The 26,927-nt window shown below is 37.3% G+C and overlaps 1 protein-coding gene across 9 annotated transcripts in view; it reads left to right on the forward strand.

Moving 5' to 3' along the window:
- DIAPH2 (diaphanous related formin 2) overlaps positions 1-26,927 on the forward strand; it is a 1,076,961-nt gene that overhangs the window by 808,766 nt on the left and 241,268 nt on the right. For all 9 annotated transcript variants that reach the window (XM_088834166.1, XM_055438268.2, XM_088834164.1 and 6 more), the window contains one exon: positions 6,444-6,579. In XM_088834166.1, the coding sequence (XP_088690292.1) occupies positions 6,444-6,579 (136 nt within the window). The remainder of the gene's footprint in view (positions 1-6,443; positions 6,580-26,927) is intronic.

The raw sequence follows: 26,927 nt of genomic DNA on the forward strand, positions 1-26,927 counted from the left end.
ATGTTTCTTTCACATATAATAATGACTACCATCATGTAGTTAATATTTCTCTGTACCAGGCATCATCTTCAGTTTTATATAAACATCATTTCCCTTAATCTCTTGAACAACTAAGTAATTTGAGTGTAATTTGGCGCTAGTGGTAAAGAACCCGCCTGCCAATGCAAAAAGTTGTGAGACACAGGTTTGAATCCCTGGGTCAGGAAGATTCCCTGGAGGAGGACATGGCAATGCACTCCAGTATTCATGCCTGGAGAATCCCATGGACAGAGGAACCTGGCAGTCTACTGTCCATAGTGTCGCAAAGAGTTGGACACAACTGAAGTGACTTAACATCTCTGTTCTACAGATGTGTAAACTAAAGCTCAGAGAAATTGAAGTAACTAACTTGTTCAAGGTCACACAGCTCTTAGGATAAGTGATGGGAACTTCAATATGAAACCAGGTTAAGGTGACTCCAAAATCCATTTTTCTTGCTAATTGCTCTGCTTCTCCATCCCTCAAGTATACTTTGACTTTCAGTGAGATCACAGTGCTTGCAGAGTGCCTCTGAAGTCAGCACTGGGATAAAAAGCCCTTGAATGCAATGGAAGTAAGGGACAGGTTTTGGTGGGTGGTGGTTTTCATTTTTAAATATCACGAGATTGGAAGATGCTCGGTTTGTGTAGACCTAACATGAAAGAGGCTGGCATCTGAGCCCCTTGTAATTTTCTAAACCAGTTTCATCTGTTTCTTAAAGTTTAATTGGAATATATGAGAGGTCTTATCATTTACATGAGGTTTGAGTTTTTTGTTGTTGTTGTTGTTTTTTAACATATGACATTTTTAGTCCGTAGGTCTCATTTGTTAATTATACCCAACAAAGGAAATAAGATTTGTAATTTATTCTTACCTTTCAGTGAGGCAATAGAAAGATTAGTGAGAGTTTTAAAATGAGGTTGGTGAATACAAAAATTTTGCAGTCAATCTTGGAGACATTTTTTGTTGCATTTTACTCCTGTGCTTTTTCCTGTCTCTTGAAAAATAGATATGCCAGTAAAACTAAGACATTTTTTCTGTAAGCGTTTCTTATCTTGGTGAGGTTACTACCAAAATGCTTTCTCAATTAGCATCCTCTTAACAGAACACAGTTCTTCACATTGACAGAATCTAATCAGTTGGCATTCCCAACCCTAAGAAATAATGATTGATGCCTACTCGAGAATCATGCTGAAGCAGATAAGTTAGCGTTTAAAATGTTTAGTGAGGCTCAACAGATATAAAGTGTTGTTAGTCACAGTCAGTTATTTAAAGGTTTTTTAAAAATTCCAATCTCAAATTTGCTCTTGTTGCTTTTATTCTTTTAATTATTTGGATTTTGTTTTATAAGAATTAGGATGAAAAAGATACATTCCATCCCTCAAAAGAGTTCTCTCATCAGTCTTCATATTTTTTGGAGAATTAACCAAAGTTTTGAAATTTCTTATCTTCCTCTCTAGTAAAATTAAAGATTGTTGGTATGAAACCATAGTTAAGATTTCCCTTTCTCACTGTAAATTTATTTCCTGTGTAGGGAGAATTAAATAGGCATGTGTTTCCCATCCCTAATTTCCTAAAGCCAGAGCCAAAGAGTAAAACCACCAAGAGGAATAGGATCTTCTTTTTAATAGGATCTTTTTTTCTTTAGTATGATGCTTCTTCATGAAGACAGAATTGGTGATATCAGAACTGAATCTTACTCCACAGTCTGTGTTGCTTGAAAAATACATGCCTTTGTAGATGTCTGCATTTATTTATGTTATTGCCAAGCCACAGACATTATTTTCCTCTTTGTTTTGGTCTCTAAGATTACGCCATTATGCCATTTCAAATTGTGTGATTGTTTCGTAGTTAAATTTATTCCTGAAACATTTAAGATATCAACTGATGGCTCCGTTACTTGGTCTGTTTCATTGTTTATAGACGTACATTCATGGTGTTTTAGAAGTGCCAGTTCCAAGTCTCCCTTTCATATAGAAATTTAATCCATTCCTCTATGACAAATTTTTCTTCTAGTGATTCAGTGATATTATTGACTGATTTTCTTCTAAATTGTATTAGTTTAGATTTTTATATAAACTTCCTTTAGTTTTATTTTTAAGAAATAAAAGGAACAAAGTGTGAAGAATGCTATAGAAATAGTATGAGTCAAGTTCATGAACCACATAATGCCTGTCAATGATCTATTTCATTTCTTTTCTCAGAGTATAGTTTAGATTTGGGCTTTTTTGTATTTTTATAATTATTCTACTATCTTCATTATGTAGTCTTAGTCTACAAAAGAATACTTATAAAAATATTAACAGTCTTGGGAATAAGGTTGCCAATATTTTCACATAAAAATACTGGATGACCAGTTAAAGTTGAATTTCAGATAAATTATGCTAAAATCTTTTGTTATGTGTACCACATATTACCTGATTTTCTTAGCATGAGTATATCCCAAATATTGCATGGATAATGAATGAGTTTTAGTATCAAGATGTCCCAACTATTGCATGAATTTTTAAATATAAGTATATGCTAAGTATTGAATGGGATATACTTAAACTAAAAAAAAAAAAAAAATTCATGTTATTACTCAGTCATAAAAAAGAATGAAATACTATCTGACATTCAAATTTAGCTGAGTGTCCTGTTTTTTATCTGACAACTTTACTTGGAAGGCATCATTGTAATGTGAGTAAACATATATGGTTCTGGTATTTAAGTACCTGAAGAGCCTTGGACATCTCATTTAACCTACCTGAACCTAAGTTTTACCGTCTGTAAAATGAGAACAAATACTAGTTGTTTTGTAGGTTTTCTATAAATATTTGAAGTTCTTTACTTTAAATACCTGACACATTATATATTTCCATTAAAAAATAGCTGTTATTATCAGGACAAGGAAGAAATACAACTGCAAGTTACCAGTTTTTTTCTATCTTCATAATAAATGACACCACTCAACAGCCAAATACTCCAGTAGACTGATAATGGAAGCATCCATCCAGATGTTGGTTGATGGTTTACCAGATCAGAAATCTGACTGGTAATAAAATATATACAAGCATTAACCTCCCTACTCTCTTCTGCTACTCACCTGCTCTTATGTTACTTACCAAAGATCATGCAACTTGTTAGTATCAGAGCCTGAATGTAGGTTGCCTTTCCATTTTGCCTTTTTTACTAAGTTACAATTTTATTTCAATCCTGCCTTTTTCAAATACTTATTTTTTATTTTATTTTTATTGAGATATAATTTATATATCATAAAATTCACACTTTTGAAGTACCAAATCAGTGGTTTTTAATATATTCACAAGATTCTGCAACCATCACTACTACATAATTCCAGAACATTTTCATCATGACCAAAAAAAAGCCCCATACTCATTAACAGTCATTCTTCATTCCCCACTCCTTCTCCTGTCAACCAATAGTCTGCTTGCTCTCTCCATGGATTTGTCTATTCTGGACACTACATATGAATGGAATCATACCATATGTGGCCTTTTGTGTTTGACTTCTTTCACTTAGCATATTTTAAAATTCATTCATGTTGCATCATGTATCAGTACTTTATTCTTTTTATAGTCGAATAATATTCCATAAACAGTATGTACCACATTTTGTTTATCCATTTATCAGTTGATAGACATTTGCGTTGTCTCCACTTATTGGCTGTTGGAAATAATCCTTCTAATGAAAAATTGTGCACAAGTTTTTCTATGAACATGTGTTTTCTTTTCTCTTCGATATATATCCAGAAGTGGAGTCGTTGGGTCCTATTGTAACTCGATGTTTAGCATTTTGAAGAACTCAGACAGCTTTCCAAGATGACTCACTATTTCACTTTCACACCAGCAATGCAAGGCATTCGAATTTTTCCAATTCCTCATTTGTTATTATCTGTTTTGTTGTTTTTTATTATAGCCATCTTAGTATTCATAAAGTGGTACCTCATTGTGATTTTGATTTGCAGTTCCCTAGTGACTAATGATGTTTAATGTCTTTTCATATACTTATTGGCTCTCTATCTTTGCAAAAATGTCAATTTAAATCCTTTGCCCATTTTTAGGTGGGTTATTTATCTTTTTATGGTTGAGTAGTAAAAGTTTTTAATATATTTCTATCAGATACACAACTTACAAATATTTTCTCCCATTCTGTGGGTTATCTCTTCACTCCCTTGATTGTGTTCCCCTTCCCCTTTTGGCTGCACCACACAGCTTGTGGGACCTTAGTAACCAAACCAGGGATTGAACCCAGGCCCTGGCAGTGAGAGTACCAAGTTCTAACCACTGGACTGCCAGGGAATTCCCTTGACAATGTTCTTTGATAGATAAATTTTTTAGTTTTGATGAAGTTTTATCTATCTGTTTCTTTCTTTGGTTGTGCTTAAGAATCAAACAAACATTAAACACTGAGGAGACATGAGTTCTTTTCCCAACTTTGCAATTACATAAATGTGTGACCATAGACAAGTAGTTAAACTCATTCAGAACTCAGTTTCCATATCTGCAAAAAGAAGATACTTTCAGCGGAACAGGCAATTTTCAATTTTTGGTGAATAAATTAATTTCTGTAAAACCCCCTAGGTTAGTTGTTCTCAACCTGGGTAATATCTGCCAGTCTCTGGAGACATTTTTGGCCGTCACAACCAGAAAGAGGTGCTACTGGCTTCTAGTCAGTGGAGGTCAAGTGTGCTGCTAAATATCTTACAAGACACACGGCACTCCCCCAACAAAGAATTTATTGTTGTTGCTAAGTTGTATACAACTCTTTGTGACACCATGGACTATAGCCCTTTGGGCTCCTCTGTCCATGGGATTTCCCAGCAAGAATACTGGAGTGGGTTGCCATTTACTTCTTCAGGGGACCTTCCCAATCCAGGGATCAAACCCACGTCTCCTGCTTGGCAGGTGGATTCTTTACCACTGAGCCACCTGGGAAGCCTACAACCAAGAATTGTCTTGCCCCAAATGACAACAGTGCTGAAGTTGAGAAACGCTACTCTAAAATTATGATTCTATTATTCAAGTTTAAGTGGTTAGTCTTTGAGTTTGTCTACATGAGCCAGAGTATTTTGTGCTCTTAGCATAATTTTAGATGTGCTAGTGTGATAGCAGTAGTAGAAGGGAGAGGTACCAATAATTCTTTCAAATCAGAAGAATATTTTTGAAAGTGCTTTTTAAAGGCTTTTGAAAACTATTATAGGGACTTCCCAGGTAGTCCAGTGGCTAAGATTCCATACTCCCATTGCAGGAGGCCTGGGTTCAACCCCTGGTTGGGGAACTAAGATCCCACATGCTCCAACTAATGATTCCAACATGTCTCAACTTAAAAAAGATCCCTCATGCCTCAATGAAGATTGGAGATCCTGCATGCTGCAACTAAGATGAGGCACAGGCAAATAAATAAATATAAATAAAGGTTTTAAAAACTAAATGAAAACTATTATATCTTTTAATATGTAGAAAAAATATTTCAATATAGGTATTTTCAGGCCAAGCCTTGTAGATGTATTCTTGTCATTGAGTCTTCTTCTTTGGGTTTTTTGGAACAAAACAGTTTTTGTGAAATAGTTGGTACATGCTGTGAAATAGGTCTAATGAATTAGAATAGGAAAAAGAAAAGCAGAACAATTTGATGGAAGGAACTTGCAGTTAATGTGTCTCTGTATTAGTGATTTCTCTAAAATGACTCTTCTCTAACGTACTATTAGTCCGGCTGAACTGTTTACTCTAACTTTATGCCATACTGTCTGCTGAAATGTACTGATTACCTTGAGTTCCACATATAATCTATGCAAAATAAAACACACAATAACTGGAAGTACATTTCAGCATTCCTACAGATCTTGACATGTAAATGTTATTAAACTTGCCGGTTTGTCTTTCCTGTGACAATATGGCTGAATGTTTCATGTCCTGAACCATTAGATGTAATGATGAGCACCACCACACCCGCCACCATCATTGTCATAGACTAAGTGTTCTAAGTACTTTATAAATGTGTCTCATTTTTCCTTCCAAAAATCTTATCAGTTAGTTTTAAAAAAACATTGTTCAGAAAAGGGGAAAGTGTAAAAAAAAAAGCGGTAGAATACTTGCTAACCATGTTTCCCTATTAAACTTTTTCTTGTGTATCAAAACTATTTCATATTGCAACAACAGTGACAGAATGTTTATTGGTAAATCTGTAAATATTCATGTTTCTAATTTTCTAGCAATTAAATCCTGAGTATACTTTTTTTTCTTTCAAGAAGAAATATCTTGGGCTTATTTCATCCTCTCAAAAGTACATGCACATACCTAAAAGCTGCTATAATACTATTCCCTCTCTGAACCTCTACACATGTGTATATACAATTTTAAAATTACACAACTCCTCTAATATATAGGCAATGTAAGAATTTTTAACTTTGTTTATATGTACAGGAAGCAGTGAAAGAAAACAACAAGAGAAAAGAACTGGAAGAGAAGACTAGGAGGGCAAAGCTTGCAAAAGAGAAAGCTGAACAAGAAAAGTTGGAACGCCAGAAGAAAAAGAAACAACTCATTGATATAAACAAAGGTATGAAGTGCTTCCATTAAAAAAAAAAAAGACATATGAAGTGTAAAATAGTTGCACTTAATTAATTTTGAATTATAAACTGAATAATTATGGTTTTGATAGAAAATTTGCCATATTATTAGTTACCTTTATCAAATATCTCTCATTATTATCTTTATTTCTTATCATCCTACACTGAACACAGGATATTTTATAGCCAATGCAAGGTAATATGTTGTTGCAACACACTTTTTCTTTTCATATTTTTAATCAAATTATATATGTTCTGAATGAGGCAGCGGTAAAAGAAGAGAGTGGGATGAAAAGAGAAACACTGGTCTGGGGAGATGAGCCTTATGGTTTTAATTTTATTTTATTGGCACGTGCCTGTTGATAGTACAGTAATGACTAACACCCTCCCTTGGGATCTTGAACATTTCACATCTTAATGGATATTGTCAGCACTGTTAAAAGCTGAAAAAATTGGGAGAAAGCACCTTGTCTAGCTGTGAGCCTACGAACAAAATACTGGTGTATCCACATAGTATGAAGTAAGTTGTTTTCTTGGTTAGCAAGAATGACTGCATATAAAAGGTGGATTTTTTTGCTTTGGTTTTGTTTTCTTTTTAAAGAAGAGAGGGTAAGGAAAGAAAGTGATCAGCATCAGGTACCTGCAACTGAATAATGAAAAAGCATAGCCTTTGCCACTGAGAGTTAGAGAATTTAAAAACAAAATCTGAACAGGATGCAAGATAATATGATTAATATGAACCACCTGTTTCTAAATATGGAATTGCAAGCACTGTATAATGTTTACCATGTGCCAAGCACTGTTCTAAGGCTTTCACATATTTTAAGTACATTAATCTTCATAACATCTCTATGAGACAGATGCTATTATTATCTCATTTTACTGATGAGGAAACTGAAGCTCACAGAAATTAAGGAACTCGCCAAGGTCACACAAATAGGAAGTATTAGCAGCAAGATTAGAATCTAAATAGTCTGGTGATAGCATCTTTGCACTTATAAATGCCATTGTCAAATAATAATAACAATAACAACAGCAGACATACAGTACTTGATGTGTATCAGGAACTGTTCTAGGAATTTTATGCATTTGAATATATTTAATCCTCACAATACCCTAATAGAAGAGTGTTACTATCTCATTTTAAGATGAGGAAACTGAGGCACAGGGAAGTTAAGGGAGTTGTCCAAGATGACATAGAGAGTAAGAGGTAGAACCTAGGCAGTCTGTGGCCAAAGTTAATTATTAATTATTGTTATGCATTTTTAATTACAAGTATTTATTATAATTGAAAGTGAAAGTGTTGGTCGCTCAGTCGCGTCCAACTCTGCGACCCCACAGACTGTAGCCCACCAGGCTCCTCTGTTCATGGAATTATCCAGGCAAGAATACTGGAGTGGGTTGCCATTCCCTTCTCCAGGGGATCTTCCCGACTCAGGGATCAAACCCCGGTCTCCTGCATTGCATGCAGATTCTTTACCATCTGAGCCACCAGGGAAGCCCCATTATCAATTACTCTGCCATAAATCTTCTAAAGTGATATTTGACAAATCTTCTAAAGTGATATTGCCAGCATTTTCTTCATACCTTTAAAATACATACAAATTTTTAGGAAGTGACTGCAGTTTATTTTTTTGCCCAGGAAATAAGCATAATTTTAAAAGAAAAAAAGTATACAGAATGGATAAACAGCAAGGTCCCACTTATGGCACCGGGAACTATATTCAGTATCCTGCAATATACCATAATGGAAATGAATGTGAAAAAGAATATATGTATGTGTATATATATATATAATGAATAAATGGCTGATTTACTCAGAGGAAAATGGAGCATGACAGCTCTTGCAAGTAACTGCACAGATATGCCAACATCCCTAATTTTGAGTGAGGCTGAATCTCAGTGCAACATTTGGGTTTCCCAAACACAAGCACACACATACACTCACAGACACACACATTTCAGGATGTGGAGACTGAGGTGTTTTTCACTCTCTTTTTCTTTGCTGATTCATGCCCACTCCATAAAATCTGTGTTAAGGATGAAGTCATTCCCCAAGCCTAGTTATTTTCTGTCTGTTTATATATTGGTATGTGTGTGTGCCTCTCTGTGTGTGTATATATATATGTGTGTGTATACACTCACACACACATAACTGAATCATTACACTGTACCCCTGAAACCTATAGAATATTGTAAATCACTGTGAGGTGAAAGGGGGAAGTGTTAATTGGTCAGTGGTGTCCAACTCTTTGCTACCCCATAGACTGTAACCTGCCAGGCTTCTCTGTCCATGGGATTCTCCAGACAAGAATACTATACTGGGTAGCTAATCCCTTCTCCAAGGGATCTTCAAAATCAGGGATTAAAACTACGTCTCCTGCATTGCAGGCAGATTCTTTAATGTCTGAACCATCAGGACATTTTAAAAATAATAAAAAGAAAAAAGTAAACTGCCAAGGTAAAATAAGATAGTATCAACATAATTTAGCAAGCAAGTTTCATAATTAGGATCAAAAGAACAGATCCTGATTGATGATCACTCAATTAGGGAAAGGACTAGAGCACAGCATGGCAGTGGGTATTTGCAGGAAGTTCTCACTTAACTGGTGATAGAGTGAGTAGAATAGCACTGAATATTAGCTCTCTTACATGCATGGAGGAGTACTGAGAGAAGAGGCTGGAAGAGGACACATCGTGCATTCTCTTGGTTATGCTAAGGGTCTTATACTGAGAGCTATGGTAAATCTATGAATGTTTCTAAATGGAAAGTTAATGTGCTTTCATAGGTTTCTTAGAAAGATCATTTTGACAAAAGCATAAAGAATGGACTGAAAAGGGAACAGCATGAGACAACGGAGGTTAAGAGGTTATCACAGTCTTGAAAAGAGATGATGGTGGCCTGAATTAATGCAGTGGTAGTGTATTGGAGAAGGAAATGGCAACCCACTCCAGTTTTCTTGCCTGGAGAATCCCAGGGACGGGGGAGCCTGGTGGGCTGCCGTCTATGGGGTCGCACAGAGTCGGACACGACTGAAGTGACTTAGCAGCAGCAGCAGCAGCAGTGCCATTACAGAAGTCACCAGTAAGAAGTGTATTTTATTCTATAGGTTGTGGATACGTACAGACAGATTTATTTTAAGGAATTGGCTCATGTGATTATAGAAGCTGGCATGTCCAAAATCTGCAGAGTAGGATGGCACCCTGGAGAGCCAGGGAAGAACCCATGTTGTAATTCAAGTCCAAAGGCAATCTGCTGGTAGTATTCCCTCTTGCTCAGGGGCGATCAGTTTTTTGATCTATTCAGAACTTCAACTGATTGAATGAGGCACACCTGCATTACAAAGGGCGATCTGATTTACTCAAAAATCCATTGACTTAAATATTTATCTCATCCCAAAACACCCTCATTAGTCTGGACTAATATGTGGATACCATGGCCCAGCCAAGCTGACACATAAAATTAACCATCACCAGAGGGTTGTTAAAATGTAGAATTGCCTGACCCTGAAAATTTTAGATGGGAGAATTAAGGGAAGGGGGCATTAAAGAAGGTGGTACCTTCTTTAATAAATAAATAAGTTTAATAAATAAAGAAAAAACAATTCACAAATAGAACAGACTTCATTAGGAGGATTATGTGATAGGTGACATTTTGAATCTTGTATCATTTTACAAAACGTTGTAAAGATGGGAAATATTTAAGAAGCTATTGTGTGTGTGCATATGAAACTCAGGAAAGGTTTGGATGAGAAAGACAGACTTGAGAATCATTGGTTTTTCATTATTAAAGATAGGATATATTCATTACCTAGGCTTCCCAGGTAGCTCAGTAGTAAAGACGAGTAAAGTCTGTCAGTGCAGGAGCTGCAGGAAACTTGAGTTTGATCCCTGGGTTGGTAAGAGCCCCTGCAGGAGGAAATTTCAACCCACTCCTATATTCTTGCCTGGAGAATACCATGGACAGAGGAGCTTGGCGGGCTAAGTCCATGGGGTTGCAAAGAGTTGCACACGAGTGAGCACACACACAGGCATGCAAACTTATTAGTTTCCTAGGCCTTCTATAAGAAAATACCACAAACTGGATGGCTTAGAACAACAAGGTTTATTGTCTCCCAGTTCTGGAGGACAGAAATCTGAAGTGAAGGTATAGGCAAGGTGCTGCTCTTTCTGAAGACACTAGGGAAGGATCCACCCATTCCAGACTTCTCTCTTTGTTTCTGTTAGTTCCTTGGCTTGTGGCAGCATAACTTAAGTCTTCACATGGCATTCTCCATGTGTACACATCTGTCACTTCACATGGTGAAGGGAAATCAGTCATGCTGGATTAGAGGTCCAACTTAACTCCAGTTTGACCTCACCATTAGGTTCTTGATTGGTGGCCCATATGTAGCAGATGTTGTTCATTGTTCAGTAGCTAAGTCGTATCCGACTCTTTGTGATCCTGTGGACTGCGGCACACCAGGCTTCCCTGTCCTTCGCCATCTCTCAAACTCATGTCCATTGAGTCGGTGATGCCATCCAACCATCTCATTCTCTGCTGCCTCCTTCTTCTGCCCTCAGTCTTTCCCAGCATCAGGGTGTTTTCTAATGAGTCGGCTCTTTGTATCAGACAGTCAAAGTATTGGAGCTTCAACTTCAGCATAAGTCCTTCCAATGAATATTCAGGACTGATTTCCTTTAGGACTGACTGGTTTGATATCCTTGCTGTCCAGGGGACTCTCAAGAGTCTTCTCCAGTTTGAAAGCATCAATTCTTTGCTGCTCAGACTTCTTTATGTTCCAACTCTCACATCTTCTTCTTATTGTTATTGTTTATTTTAATATTATTTGACAACTAGAGTATATGTGTGTTAGTACTTGCAAATATGTTTTAAAAAATGATCCTTCCATTGAAATTATATAATCTTAAGATCAAAGATGCAGAAAAGAAGGAATAAGAATAGAGTATGGTAACTGGGTATCAAAAAAGTGTTCAGTGTCAGTGAGTTTCTTAGTATCTTATAAAAGATACTATTGTTAACTAGGTGGAAGTCAGTTGCAGACATTCTTTGAGTGTGGGAGGAGGCAAGATCAGTTCAGTTCAGTCGCTCAGTCATATCCGACTCTTTGCAATCCCATGAATCTCAGCATGGCCGGTCTCCCTGTCCATCACCAACTCCTGGAGTTCACACAAACTCATGTCCATCTAGTCGGTGTATGCCATCCAGCCATCTCATCCTCTGTTGTCCCCTTCTCCTCCTGCCCCCAATCCCTCCCAGCATCAGGGTCTTTTCCAGTGAGTCAACTTTTCATATGAGGTGGCCAAAGTATTGGAGTTTCAGCTTCAGCATCAGTCCTTCCAGTGAACACCCAAGACTGATCTCCTTTAGGATGATCTGGTTGGATCTCCTTGCAGTCCAAGGGACTCTCAAGAGTTTTCTCCAACACCACAGTTCAAAAACATCAATTCTTCGGCACTCAACTTTCTTTACAATCCAACTCTCATATCCATACCTGACCACTGGAGAAACCATAGCCTTGACTAGATGGACCTTTGTTGGCAAAGTAATGTCTCTGATTTTTAATATGCTATCTAGGTTGTTCATAACTTTCCTTCCAAGGAGTAAGCGTGTTTAAATTTCATGGCTGCAATCACCATCTGCAGTGATCTTGGAGCCCCCAAAAATAAAGTCAGCCGCTGTTTCCAGTGTTTCCCCATCTATTTGCCATGAAGTGATGGGACCAGATGCCATGATCTTAGTTTTCTGAATGTTGAGCTTTAAGCCAACTTTTTCACTCTCCTCTTTCACATTTATCAAGAGGCTTTTTAGTTCCTCTTCATTGTCTGCCAAAAGGGTGGTGTCATCTGCATATCTGACATTATTGATATTTCTCCCAGTAATCTTGATTCCAGCTTGTGCATCTTCCAGCCCTGCGTTCCTCATGATGTACTCTGCTATAAGTTAAATAAGCAGGGTGACAATACACAGCCTTGACGTACTCCTTTTCCTATTTGGAACCAATCTGTTGTTCCATGTCCAGTTCTAACTGTTGCTTCCTGACCTGCATACAGGTTTCTCAAGAGGCAGGTCAGGTGGTCTGGTATTCCCATCTCTTTCAGAATTTTCCATGGTTTGTTGTGATCCACACTGTCAAAAGCTTTGGCATAGTCAATAAAGCAGAAATAGATGTTTTTCTGGAATTCTCTTGCTTTCTCGATGATCCAGCGGATGTTGGCAATTTGATCTCTGGTTCCTCTGCCTTTTCTAAAACCAGCTTGAACATCTGGAAGTTCACGGTTCAAGTATTGCTGAAGCCTGGCCTGGAGAATTTTAAACATTACTTTACTAGCGTGTGAGATGAGTGCAACTGTGTGGTAGTTTGAGTATTCTTTGGCATTGCCTTTCTTTGGGATTGGAATGAAATGATCTTTTCCAGTCCTGTGGCCACTGCGGAGTTTTCCAAACTTGCTGGCATATTGAGTGCAGCACTTTCACAGCATCATCTTTCAGCATTTGAAATAACTCAACTGGAATTCCATCACCTCCACTAGCTTTGTTCGTAGTGATGCTTTCTAAGGCCCACTTAACTTTACATTCCAGGATGTCTGGCTGTAGGTGAGTGATCATGCCATCGTGATTATCTGGGTCGTGAAGATCTTTTTTGTATAGTTCTTCTTTGTATTTTTGCCACCTCTTTTTAATATCTTCCGCATCTGTGAGGTCCATATCATTTCTGTCCTTTATTGAGCCCATCTTTGCATGAAATGTTCCCTTGGTACCTCTGATTTTCTTGAAGAGATCTCTTGTCTTTCCTATTCTGTTTTTTTTCTCTATTTCTTTGCACTGATTGCTGAGGAAGGCTTTCTTGTCTCTCCTTGCTATTCTTTGGAACTCTGCATTCAGATGCTTATATCTTTCCTTTTCTCCTTTGCTTTTCGCTTCTCTTCTTTTCACAGCTATTTATAAGGCCTCCTCAGACAGCCATTTTGCTTTTTGCATTTCTTTTCCATGGGGATAGTCTTGATCCCTGTCTCCTGTACAGTGTCATGAACCTCTGTCCATAGTTCTTCAGGCACTCTATCAGATCTAGTCCCTTAAATCTATTTCTCACTTCTACTGTATAATCTTAAGGGATTTTATTTAGGTCATATCTGAATGGTCTAATGGTTTTCCCTACTTTCTTCATTTTAAGTCTGAATTTGGCAATAAGGAGTTCATGATCTGAGCCACAGTCAGCTCCTGGTCGTGTTTTTGCTAACTGTGTAGAGCTTCTCCTCCTTTGGCTGCAAAGAATATAATCAATCTGATTTCGGTGTTGACCATCTGGTGATGTCCATGTGTAGAGTCTTCTCTTGTGTTGTTGGAAGAGGGTGTTTGCTATGACCAGTGCGTTCTCTTGGCAAAACTCTATTAGGCTTTGCCCTGCTTCATTCCATACTCCAAGGCCAAATTTACCTGTTACTCCAGGTGATTCTTGACTTCCTACTGTTGCATTCCAGTCCCCTATAATGAAAAGGATATCTTTTTTGGGTGTTAGTTCTAAAGGTCTTGTAGGTCTTAATAAAACCATTCAACTTCAGCTTCTTCAGCATTACTGGTTGGGGCACAGGCTTGAATTACCACGATATTGAATGGTTTGCCTTGGAAACTAACAGAGATCATTCTGACATTTTTGAGAATGCATCCAAGTACTGCATTTTGGACTCTTTTGTTGACCATGATGGCTACTCCATTTCTTCTAAGGGATTCCTGCCCACAGTTTTAAATATAATGGTCATCTGAGTTAAATTCACCCATTCCAGGAGGCATTATGTAGCTACATAAAAGGTGAGTCCATGGAAGACATGAGAATGAGGTGCCATCTGAAAGTGATTCAAAGAACTTGTAAATATGTCTAGGAATAACAGTGTTATCCATTTTCCACTGAAAGAACTGACATAGAACACTGGAGCTGATATAGAACACTATAGCTCACCATTGTGAGCTACATATAATATAAGCTGTAGAGATAGTTCATGTACATGTGACTGGAGATAGATACATTTGGAATGAGGAAAACTTAACCTGTACAAAGGTAATCACTTAAAGAGTCCTTGGGGAAAGAAAGTCATTTGAAAATTGCAAATTACTTTAAAAACACAGATACTTTTACTGTAAAGTTTCTATTTCATGTGAACCTTGCAAAATTGGCAGCCCATCCCTTTTTTAAAATCTCCTGTGATCCCATATAGCTAAAGAGAAACAACAAGATATATTTATCTGGCATGCAAAATTATATACATTCATCATGAGGAAGTATTTTAGAATCTAATTATCCAGAGGAATAATGGGATAAAGCAACCACAAAAGATTATTTCTGTAATCTATATGTGATCAACCAAGCTCAGTATTAAGTAAAGATATCATGGAAACCAAGCAGCCAGAGAATTACATCTTTATAGTTAAATCCATTAAAAAATGCCATCTCTCCAAAAAAAAAAAAGCCTATTTCAAGGCTCCATTTTGAAAGAATTAAAGATCCAGAGGCAAAGGCCACGATAAGAAATTGTATTTTTTTTTTATTGTAAAAGAGAAAAAAGAGATGGATATATGTTAAAGAGACCATCATTTGTAAAGATTAAGTGACATGACTAAAAAGTTATGAAAATCTCTACATTACAAAAGTGGAGATCAGTCCTAGCTCTGCCACCTACTCACTTTATGACCTTGCTCTCTTCCTTCATCTCTTCATGCCTCAGTTACCTCATTCATAATGGAGGATAATGACATTTGCCTCCTATTGTTTTAGTGAAGATTAAATGAGATAATTAAGTGTAGTACATAACACAGAGCCTAGAGAATTCTTGCTGCTGCAAATGATGAGTCATTTTGTGCTCATTGAAGAATTCAGAAAAAAGTTCAAGACATAGTCCCCATCCTTTTCAGTTTACAGTTTTGTCAGAGATGTGTAGGGGAGAAAAAAACTGTTCATTGACTGGGATCCTATAAATTACTTGGACAAAAGGCAGATTAACAGGAGAAAAATGAACAGATTTATTAATACATGCATCATGCATATACCTGAGAGCATTCAGTGATGAGTAACTCAAAGGGGTGGTTAGAACTTGTGCTTATATATCATCTTAGCAAAAGAATAATACATTTTTAGAAGTTTTTAGATGAGACAAAGGCAAAGCACTTTGAGTTTCTAGTGTGGCAAATTGTGGGAACGTAAATATATGAAGAAACTAATGGAAGATAAGAGCTAGTGGGTAAACTGTTATGTTGGTTCCCCTGGTGCTGTTTCCAAAAGGATAACAGTCTATCTAGAATAGTCTCTGATGAATAACTTCTCTTTATTCCTGGTAAAGAGTAGTAGAGGGACACCTTCACAAATTTATGCCCTGCTTTTAGGCAGGGCTGAGAGTTTTTCTGGTATCTACTTCTTCTCAATTACCTTCAGCTTGAAATAGTGGCATATTTTGAGGTGAAATATTCTGCTACTCTTCAGATGTGATAAAGCTGAACCAGCAAACAGTGTACTGATATATAATAGAGATTACTTCAGACTATCTAAAAAGAGAGATCAATGAGATCTGGTAAAATGATGTAAGGTTTCACAAGAAGTTGAAAAAATAGTTGAACTATTTTTTCACATAGTTCACTAACTATGATCTCTGAATGTATCAGTTGAACTAGATGCTGAAGGATGAGTAGTATTTGGCTAACCTGGGGTGAAACTATTCAAATAAATGGGACTAACGTCATCATTGGCACATGTCAGCATGGAAGGTGGAAGGCCTCATGGAGGAACTGTTCAGTGGCCTACAGGAAAGTACATCAAAGTGATGACAAGGATAGGTCCTAAGTTCAGGTCTTAGATCTATAACTGAGTACCCATATAATCTCTGACAAGGACTTTCATCTCTCTGTGCCTTAATATCCTCCTCTATAAAAAGGAGTAATAGAATATTCTTTATTATTGTGAGGGTAAAATGAGGTAATCCACAGAGACTGATGTCCCTAATACGCTATCAATTACATGTTGATGTCTTTGGTCTCTGATGAACAGTTCATTGTTCAGTAAATATTTTCTCAGGTTCTCATTGTCCTTATTTCCATCATTGACAGAGGAGGGTTTGAAATTGGGAACTATTGGAAAAATAGAAAGACTGTTGGAAAGACTTGTGAGGAGTCTTGCAAGTCAGATGTGGGGTTGTGATGAGATGAGGTAGGAGAGTCAAGGTGATTATAAGAATTTGTTCAGGGATTACCCAGGTAGTGAGCCAGAATACAAGAATGGAGAGTTGAACTCAACATGGATATACCTGGAAGAGAACAGTCAAAGGTGAAGAAAAAAAGGAGTTAGCTCATTTCTGATGTTCTTTTCAAAGGAGTTGCAACCTGTGGCAGTTTAAGGTGGTACACGAAGGAAAATTTTCATAAAAGAAATGGAGGAAAAAAAGGCATTTGGTGTTGGAAACAATGGATTCAATGATGGCCTAGACTTTTTTTTTAATATAAATTTATTTATTTTAATTGGAGGCTAATTAAAATATTGTATAGACTTTTTTTTTAAGAACGGCAAAGTTTCATCAATATATAACTATGTATTGATGTGTTTTGACATCTTAGGTTATTTCATTAATCCAACCAACATTTTGTGCCATTCCACAAATAATTTTAATTAAAGCATGCACAGTAATACATCATTTATTTAAGTGTAAAATTGAGAGAGCTCATTTAAATGCAGCCAAACATATGCTAAATCAATAAATGTACTCTAAAATGTGTGTAATAGTATGTAAACTATGCAAAGTACTTGGCATAATCTATGTTCTCCAACCTTTGATTGTATTAATATAGATGATAATTTAGGGATCACAAAAAATAAATTAATTCTGTAGGTAGAGTAAGAAAGCTTACCAAATATTTGTAATATTTTAAAATAAATCTTTCTTTTCATGTTTCTGGAAGTCAGCAAATTAATTGCAAGGACTAACAGGAAGCAATAAAAATAAATGCATTTCAAAAAGGTGTTTTGAAATTGGAAACTCCAAGTGTGATTCTTATGTAAATATTATTTAATCAGGGACAGTTTTGCTTTTCCTCATGTAAGATTATATGGAAATTAGAATTACCTGTTTACTTCTAGTATGATTATAAGGACGGCTACCTGAGTCAGATTTGATGATAAATCAGTCTTCTGATAGCGAATAAGCAAATTTTAACCAATAAACCTAAACATTTAAGCTCTATCATAAATGGTGGATAGCAATTTTAGTTTTCTGAGTTTTAAAATGATTGTATCTTGTATTTTAATTAATTCATTACACATTATTTTAATCTGGATGGATCAAAATTTTGTTTCCACATGTCATACCCCAGGCCTTAAATTATAGTAACCAATAATAAAGATTAGAATATCTGTAAATAACAGAATTAATCCCAAGCAGTATTAAAGCTTGGGCTTCCCTGATGACTCAGATGGTAAAGAGTCTGTCTGCAATATGGGAGACCTGGATTCGATCGCTGGGTTGGGAAAGATCCCCTGGAGGAGGGCAAAGCAACCCATTCCAGTATTCTTGCCTGGAGAATCCCCACAGACAGAGGAACCTGGTGGGCTACTTTCTATGTGGTCACAGAGTAGGACATGACTGAGCAACAAAACATAGCACAGTATTGAAGCACCCCTGATAATATAAATTTCTGAGACAAACTAGGTGCCACATTCTATCCTATTTTACAAGTGATAATGAGCAACTCATAGATGCTAATGCAAGCAAAACAGTGATCTAACAATAAGCCCTATTTATGAAGAAACAAGGCTTCCCTGGTGGCTCAGCAATAAAGGATCTGCCTGCCAGTGCCTGACAGTGTGGGAGACAAAGGTTCTATCCCTCGGTTGGGAAGATCCCCTGGAGGAGGAAATGGCAACCCACTCCAGTAATCTTGCCTGAGAAATGCCGTAGACAAGGAGCCTGATGGGCTACAGTCTACTGAGTCACAAAGGGTTGGACACAACCTAGCGATTACACAATGAAGAAAAAAAGAATATCTGGTTGATATTCCATTTATTTAAATTTCCTTGCTCCCTATATCAGCAAACATTTCAAGAAATCCATTTATTCAAAATCAAAGCATTCTCTCTTTGCTATCTAGGTTTATTTTTCTCAATGGAAATATGTGGTATGTGACTATGTGTGTGTGTGTGTGTGTGTGTGTGTGTTGTGGGGTGGGGGGAAATTCCCCAAATAAAATTAGCAGTAAAGATTTGCCCAGGGCCTTAGAGCTTTAACAACCCAAGGTATTTAGTAGTGTACATTTGGAATTCTATTATTATTTTAATGAAATATCTTTAGGTCCAGTTTAAGCAACATCATGACATACTGCTGCCATTCATTCAATAAACAGTTCTCAAATTTCTAAATTCAAGCACTGGATTAAGGCTTTGGGGTACAAGAGAGCTCCCTCAGTAACAACCGTCAAATGATACATCACACTCAGTCAGATGACTCTGTGTCCACCCACCCCCCAGTGACAAGTCATCTGTTATACCTTTCAGTTGTTTAGCCTGCAATTACAGAGTTCAGTCTCCTTTCCTTCACAGCCAGAGAAACTTGAGTTCAAATCCTGACTCCCCCTCTAAACAGTATAGCTTTGAGCAATTCACCTAACCCCTCTGATCCTCAGCTTGTGCTGTGTTTAGTCGCTCAGTTGTGTCGTATTCTTTGCGACCTCATTGACTATAAGCCTGCTACACTCCTCTGTCCATGGGGATTATCCACGCAAAAATACTGGAGTGGGTTGCCGTGCACTCCTCCAGGCGATCTTCCCAAACCAGGGATGAAACCCAGGTCTCCTGCATTGCGGGTGGATTCTTTACTCTCTGAGCAATCAGGGAAGCTTCCTTGCCTATAAAACAGGAAAAAATACCATCCTCCTCCTAGGATTTTCATAAGAATGAAATGAGACAATATGTGCAAATCTCTTAGCACTTGCTTGGTACATGGTTACCATTTAATAAGTGTTAAGTGTTGTTATCCCCTTAATAAGAATAGTTATTTCAGTGAGCATATAATGAAAAACTATGAATAGAAATAATCACAACAATAAAAATCTTAGTTGACTAGCATGCCTAGAGGAGATATTCTGATTAATCGGATCTTATAATTTTATAGAAAGCCATTTGGGCACCAGTCTTTATCATCTGTAATCTTTCTGAACTCTGTTAGTTCACAGCCCTCCTCCGACTCACCCAAATACCTTCCCCCAGCAATGGCACCCCACTCCAGTACTCTTGCCTGGAAAATCCCATGGATGGAGGAGCCTGGTAGGCTGCAGTCCATGGGGTCACTAAGAGTCGGACACGACTGAGCGACTTCACTTTCACTTTTCACTTTCATGCATTGGAGAAGGAAATGGTAACCCACTCCAGTGTTCTTGCCTGGAGAATCCCAGGGACGGGAGAGCCTGGTGGGCTGCTGTCTATGGGGTCACACAGTGTCGGACACGACTGAAGTGACTTAGCAGCAGCAGCAGCAACCCCCAGTATTTTTGGCCTCAGAATTTACATGGGTGAAAATATGCAGCATAGTGCTTAAATATAGTTTTGAACATGCAGTCAGCCCACAATGTATAGATCATTGATAAATCATAGAAGTGAAATTGAAAGTCGCTCAGTCATGTCCGACTCTTTGCAACCCCATGGACTATATAGTCCATGGAATTCTCTGGGCCAGAATACTGGAGTGGGTAGACTTTCTCTTCTCCACGGGATCTTCCCAACCCAGGGATCAAACCCAGGTCTCCCACATTGCAGGCGGATTCTTTACCAGCTGAGCCACAAGGGAAGCCCTGATAAATTATTAGGACTTTGTTATTTTCTCTGGGCCATTATTCAGAGTATAAGTGACCACTGCAAATGAGTGTTGGAGAGTGGGCTTCATCTATTCTAATTCCAGAATACACTCTAGATTAATCAAAGGTTCTAGTTATTTTTTCCTCTAGTCTCTTTGAGCCACTTATCACTAGTAATTTTTTTCTGACCTCATACTAGAATAATTACATTTTTGGCCTCAGTTCACTAGAAATAAGTGCTAAACTCTCATTCTATCTGCCTTAGCAGTAAAACATATTTCTACATGAACTAAAAATATTCTTTTAAATAAAAGACAAATATGTGAAACAAGATAGGTAATATACTTTAGATCTCATTAAGAGTTCTTATTCTAAATGCAGAGACTCCGATTTGCAAAAACTGTAAGAACTGTCTTCAGTGTGTTGAGTATTTAATAAGATTTCATAATTCTTATGTAGAATATGATTAATGCCAGCAGTTACAAATTTGGCTTTCCTCTACAGTATGTGCTTGTTGCCATGTATGCCTTATGTAACTTCACTAGCCAGAAAACCATGAAAATATTGGAGCAGGTGTGAAAACAATCGAACTGACTACATAAGAAATGACCAAAATTCCTTGTAAATGGCCTAATCACTTATTAGAAACATGCTTCAGTTTCATATTTCAGTATTCTGATTCTTCTTACAAAAAAGTATCTAATGAATTACAGCTGTTATATACTGACATTACGGTTAATTTGACTCTATTCTCGGTCAAATGCTTTTAGATTCACATTGGTAATTATACCTAACAGCTTCATGGAACCAACAAACTGCCCTGCACCGAACTCAGTTCCACCAACTTTGAATCCCTGAGCCCCTAGGCTGCTTCAGAATCAGGGCAAAAATCTATTGTTAATGTTCGAAAGGATTGTTATGCATGGAAACCTTTTAGTGATTTTTAATTTAATCCTACAAGTGCTTATTGAATGCCCATAGTGTGTTGAGCAGAGTGAGACACTCTAATCATAGTATTGTTGTCTGTTAACTCAACACCATTAACCTACTTAAGGGGTTACTAACTGTCAGCCTTTCTCACTCTGTACATGTCTCTTCTGTAAGTAATAACAGCTCTTGCTGCATATGTATGTATGCGTGTGTTTCCACTCACGCAGGACTATGTGTAGCATATAATATGTTTATTTCATTTTCACATATTTTTAACAAATGAAAACTTCAGTTTTTCTTCTTTACGTCTAGTCATTTCTCAGTCACTCCCTTCACACATGAGCAATCTATAATGTATAAGATATCTTGACTAGTTAGCAGGAAAAAAAGTCTTAGTTTAAGAAATCAGTTATACGTTTGTTATAATGGTGTTAGAAAAACATTATAACCTAAACTTAGAATACCTAGTTGTCATCTAATTCAACAATGGATTTGCTATACTATTTTATAATAGCTTAGAAGATGATGATATGATTCATTTGGAAAACAAAAAATAATTATCCTTTAAATGTGCAATTAAGTGTGGATACCATAATCCTTTTGTTCCAATCTAACCAGTTATGACCAACCTTGAGAGTATATTAAAAAGCAGAGACATTACTTTGCCAATAAAGTTCCATCTAGTCAAGGCTATGGTTTTTCCCGTGGTCATGTATGGATGTGAGAGTTTGACTGTGAAGAAAGCTGATCGCCGAAGAATTGATGCTTTTGAACTGTGGTGTTGGAGAAGACTCTTGAGAGTCCCTTATACTGCAAAGAGATCCAACCAGTCCATTCTAAAGGAGATCAATCCTGGGTGTTCATTGGAAGGACTGATGCTAAAGCTGAAACTCCAATACTTTGGCCACCTCATGCGACGAGTTGACTCACTGGAAAAGACTCTGATGCTGGGAAAGGTTTCGGGGCAGGATGAGAAGGGGACGACAGAGAATGAGATGGCTGGATGGCATCACTGACTCTGTGGACATGAGTTTGGGTGAACTCCGGGAGTTGGTGATGGACAGGGAGGCCTGGCGTGCTGTGATTCATGGGGTTGCGGAGAGTCGGACATGACTGAGTGACTGAACTGAACTAAACAAGTTAGAATCTACTCTAAATGTACATTATGTAAAAAAAAAAAAAATCTCTCTTTATCAGAGGAGCTATTTCAGAGGTCCTGATTTTGATTTAGTCTTTTCTATCTCGTAAGCCACTTATCTCACACGCTAGTAAAGTCATGCTCAAAATTCTCCAAGCCAGGCTTCAGCAGTATATAAACCGTGAAATCCCAGATGTTCAAGCAGGTTTTAGAAAAGGCAGAGGCACCAGAGATCAAATTGCCAACATCCGCTGGATCATGGAGAAAGCAAGAGAGTTTCAGAAAAACATCTATTTCTGCTTTATTGACTATGCCAAAGCCTTTGACTGTGTCGATCACAATAAACTGTGGAACATTCTGAAAGAGATGGGAATCCCAGACCACCTGACCTGCCTCTTGAGAAACCTGTATGCAGGTCAGGAAGCAACAGTTAGAACTGGACATGGAACAACAGACTGGTTCCAAATAGGAAAAGGTGTACGTCAAGGTTGTATATTGTCACCTTGCTTATTTAACTTATATGCAGAGTACATCATGAGGAACGCTGGGCTGGAAGAAGCACAGGCTGGAATCAAGATTGCCGGGAGAAATATCAATAACCTCAGATATGCAGATGACACTACCCTTATGGCAGAAAGTGAAGAGGAACTCAAAAGCCTCTTTTTTTTTTTTTATATCTAAAAAAGAATTTTATTAAAAAAGCACAAATGCAAAGAAATGAACAGAGGAAAATTTATGCGTCGAACCTGGACTGGTCACTTATGATAATATACATGCTACAATTCCATTCTCTCCAATCATTCCACCTTCACCCTCTCCCACAGAGTCCCAAAGACTGTTCTAAATGCCTATGTCTCTTTTGCAGTCTCTTATACAGGGTTCAGGTTACCATTTTTCTAAATTCCCTGATTCATGGGGTCGCGGAGAGTCGGACACGACTGAGCGACTGAACTGACTGACTGACTGACTGATACGGTATTGATGTTCTTCTTTCTGGCTTACTTCACTCTGTATAATTGGCTCCAATTTCATCCACCTCATTAAAACTGATTCAAATGCATTCTTTTTGATGGCTGAGAAATACTCCATTGTGTATATGTACCAAAGCTTTCTTATCCATTCATCTGCAGATGGACATCTAGGTTGCTTCCATGTCCTGGCTATTATAAACAGTGCTGCAATGAACATTGGAGTACATGTGTCTCTTCCAGTTCTGGTTTCCTCGGTGTGTATGCCCAGGAGTGCGATCGCTGGATCATATGGCAGTTCTATTTCCAGTTTTCTGAGGAATCTCCACACTGTTCTCCATAGTGGCTGTACTAGTTTGCATTCCCACCAACAGTGTAAGAGGGTTCCCTTCTCTCCACACCCTCTCCAGCACTTATTGCATGTAGACTTTTGGATAGCAGCCATTCTGACTGGTGTGAAATGGTATCTAATTGTGGTTTTGATTTGCATTTCTCTGATGATGAGGGATGTTGAGCATTTTTTCATGTGTTTATTAGCCATCTTTATGTCTTCTTTGGAGAAATGTCTGTTTAGTTCTTTGGCCCATTTTTTGATTGGGTCACTTAGTTTTCTGGAATTAAGCTGCAGGAGCTACTTGTATAATTTGGAGATTAATCCTTTATCAGTTGCTTCATTTGCTATTATTGTCTCCCATTCTGAAGGTTGTCTTCTCACCTTGCTTAGAGTTTCCTTTGCTGTGCAGAAGCTTTTGATTTTAATTAGGTCCCATTTGTTTATTTTTGCTTTTATTTCCAATATTCTGGGAGGTGGGTCTTGGAGGATCCTGCTGTGATTTATGTCGGAGAGTGTTTTGCCTACGTTCTCCTCTAGGAGTTTTATAGTTTCTGGTCTTACATTTAGATCTTTAATCCATTTTGAGTTTATTTTGGTGTATGGTGTTAGGAAGTGTTCTAGTTTCATTCTTTTACAAGTGGCTGACCAGTTTTCCCAGCACCACTTGTGAAAGAGACTGTCTTTTCTCCATTTTATATTCTTGCCTCCTTTGTCGAAGATAAGGTGTCCATAGGAGCGTGGGTTTATCTCTGGGCTTTCTATTTTGTTCCATTGATCTATATTTCTGTCTTTATGCCAGTACCATACTGTCTTGATGACTGTGGCTTTGTAATAGAGCCTGAAATCCGGCAGGTTAATTCCCCCAGTTCCATTCTTCTTCCTCAAGATTGCTTTAGCTATTCGAGGTTTTTTGTATTTCCATACAAATTGTGAGATTATTTGTTCTAGTTCTGTGAAAAATATTGTTGGTAGCTTGATAGGGATTGCATTGAATGTATAAATTACTTTGGGTAGTATACTCATTTTTACAATATTTATTCTTCCAATCCACGAACACGGTATATTTCTCCATCTATTCATGTCCTCTTTGATTACTTTCACTAGTGTTTTATAGTTTTCTATGTACAAGTCTTTTGTTTCCTTAGGTAGATATATTCCTAAGTATTTAATTGTTTTCATTGCAACAGTGAATGGAATAGTTTCCTTAATTTCTCTTTCTATTTTCTCATTATTAGTGTATAGGAATGCAAGGGATTTCTGTGTGTTGATTTTATATCCTGCAACTTTGCTGTAATCATTGATTAGCTCTAGTAGTTTTCTGGTAGAGTCTTTAGGGTTTTCTGTGTAGAGGATCATGTCATCAGCGAACAGTGAAAGCTTTACTTCTTCTTTTCCAATTTGTATTCCTTTTATGTCTTTTTCTGCTCTGATTGCTGTGGCCAAAACTTCCAGAACTATGTTGAATAGTAGTGGTGAGAGTGGGCACCCTTGTCTTGTTCCTGACTTTAGGGGAAATGCTTTCAGTTTTTCACCATTGAGGATAATGTTTGCTGTGGGTTTGTCATATATAGCTTTTATTATGTTGAGGTATGTCCCTTCAATTCCCACTTTCTGGAGAGTTTTTATCAAAAATGGATGTTGAATTTTGTCGAAGGCTTTCTCTGCATCTATTGAGATAATCATATGATTTTTATTTTTCAGTTTGTTAATGTGGTGTATTACGTTGATTGATTTGCGTATATTGAAGAATCCTTGCATTCCTGGGATAAAGCCCACTTGGTCATGATGTATGATCTTCTTAATGTGTTGTTGGATTCTGATTGCTAGAATTTTGTTAAGGATTTTTGCATCTATGTTCATCAGTGATATTGGCCTATAGTTTTCTTTTTTTGTGGGGTCTTTACCAGGTTTTGGGATTAGGGTGATGGTGGCCTCATAGAATGAGTTTGGAAGTTTCCCTTCCTCAGCTATTTTCTGGAAGAGTTTGAGTAGAATAGCTGTTAGCTCTTCTCTAAATTTTTGGTAGAATTCAGCTGTGAAGCCATCTGGACCTGGGCTTTTGTTTGCTGGGAGATTTTTGATTACAGTTTCAACTTCCGTGCTTGTGATGGGTTTGTTCAGACTTTCTATTTCTTCCTGGTTCAGTTTTGGAAAGTTGTACTTTTCTAGGAATTTGTCCATTTCTTCCAGGTTATTCATTTTATTGCCATATAATTGCTGATAGTATTCTCTAATAATCCTTTGTATTTCTGTGTTGTCAGTTGTGATCTCTCCATTTTCATTTCTAATTTTATTGATTTGGTTCTTCTCCCTTTGTTTCTTGATGAGTCTGGCTAGTGGTTTGTCAATTTTATTCACCTTCTCAAAGAACCAGCTTTTGGCTTTGTTGATTTTTGCTATGGTCTCTTTTGTTTCTTTTGCATTTATCTCTGCCCTAATTTTTATGATTTCTTTCCTTCTACTGACCCTGGGGTTCTTCATTTCTTCCTTTTCTAGTTGCTTTAGATGTAGAGTTAGGTTATTTAGTTGACTTTTTTCTTGTTTCTTGAGGTATGCCTGTATTGTTATGAACTTCCCCCTTAGCACTGCTTTTACAGTGTCCCAGAGGTTTTGGGTTGTTGTGTTTTCATTTTAATTCATTTCTATGCATATTTTGATGTCTCTTTTGATTTCTTCTATGATTAGTTCATTATTCAGCAGCGTGTTGTTCAGTCTCCATATGTTGGCACTTTTAACAGTTATTCTCCTGTAATTGAGATCTAATCTTACTGCATTGTGGTCAGAAAAGATGCTTGGAATGATTTCAATTTTTTTGAATTTACCAAGGCTAGATTTATGTCCCAGGATGTGATCTATCCTGGAAAAGGTTCCGTGTGCGCTTGAGAAAAAGGTGAAACTCATTGTTTTGGGGTGAAATGTCCTATAGATATCTATTAGGTCTAACTCTTCTATTATATCATTTAAAGATTGTGTTTCCTTGTTAATTTTCTGTTTAGTTGATCTATCCATAGATGTAAGTGAGGTGTTAAAATCTCCCACTATTATTGTGTTATTGTTAATTTCCCCTTTCATACTTGTTAGTAATTGTCTTACATATTGCGGTGCTCCTATGTTAGGTGCATAAATATTTATAATTGTTATATCTT

This window comes from Moschus berezovskii, chromosome X (genome assembly GCF_049115385.1).
Source record: "Moschus berezovskii isolate FMDL1 chromosome X, NW_MosBer_1.0, whole genome shotgun sequence".
NCBI classification, from domain to species: Eukaryota; Metazoa; Chordata; class Mammalia; order Artiodactyla; family Moschidae; genus Moschus; species Moschus berezovskii.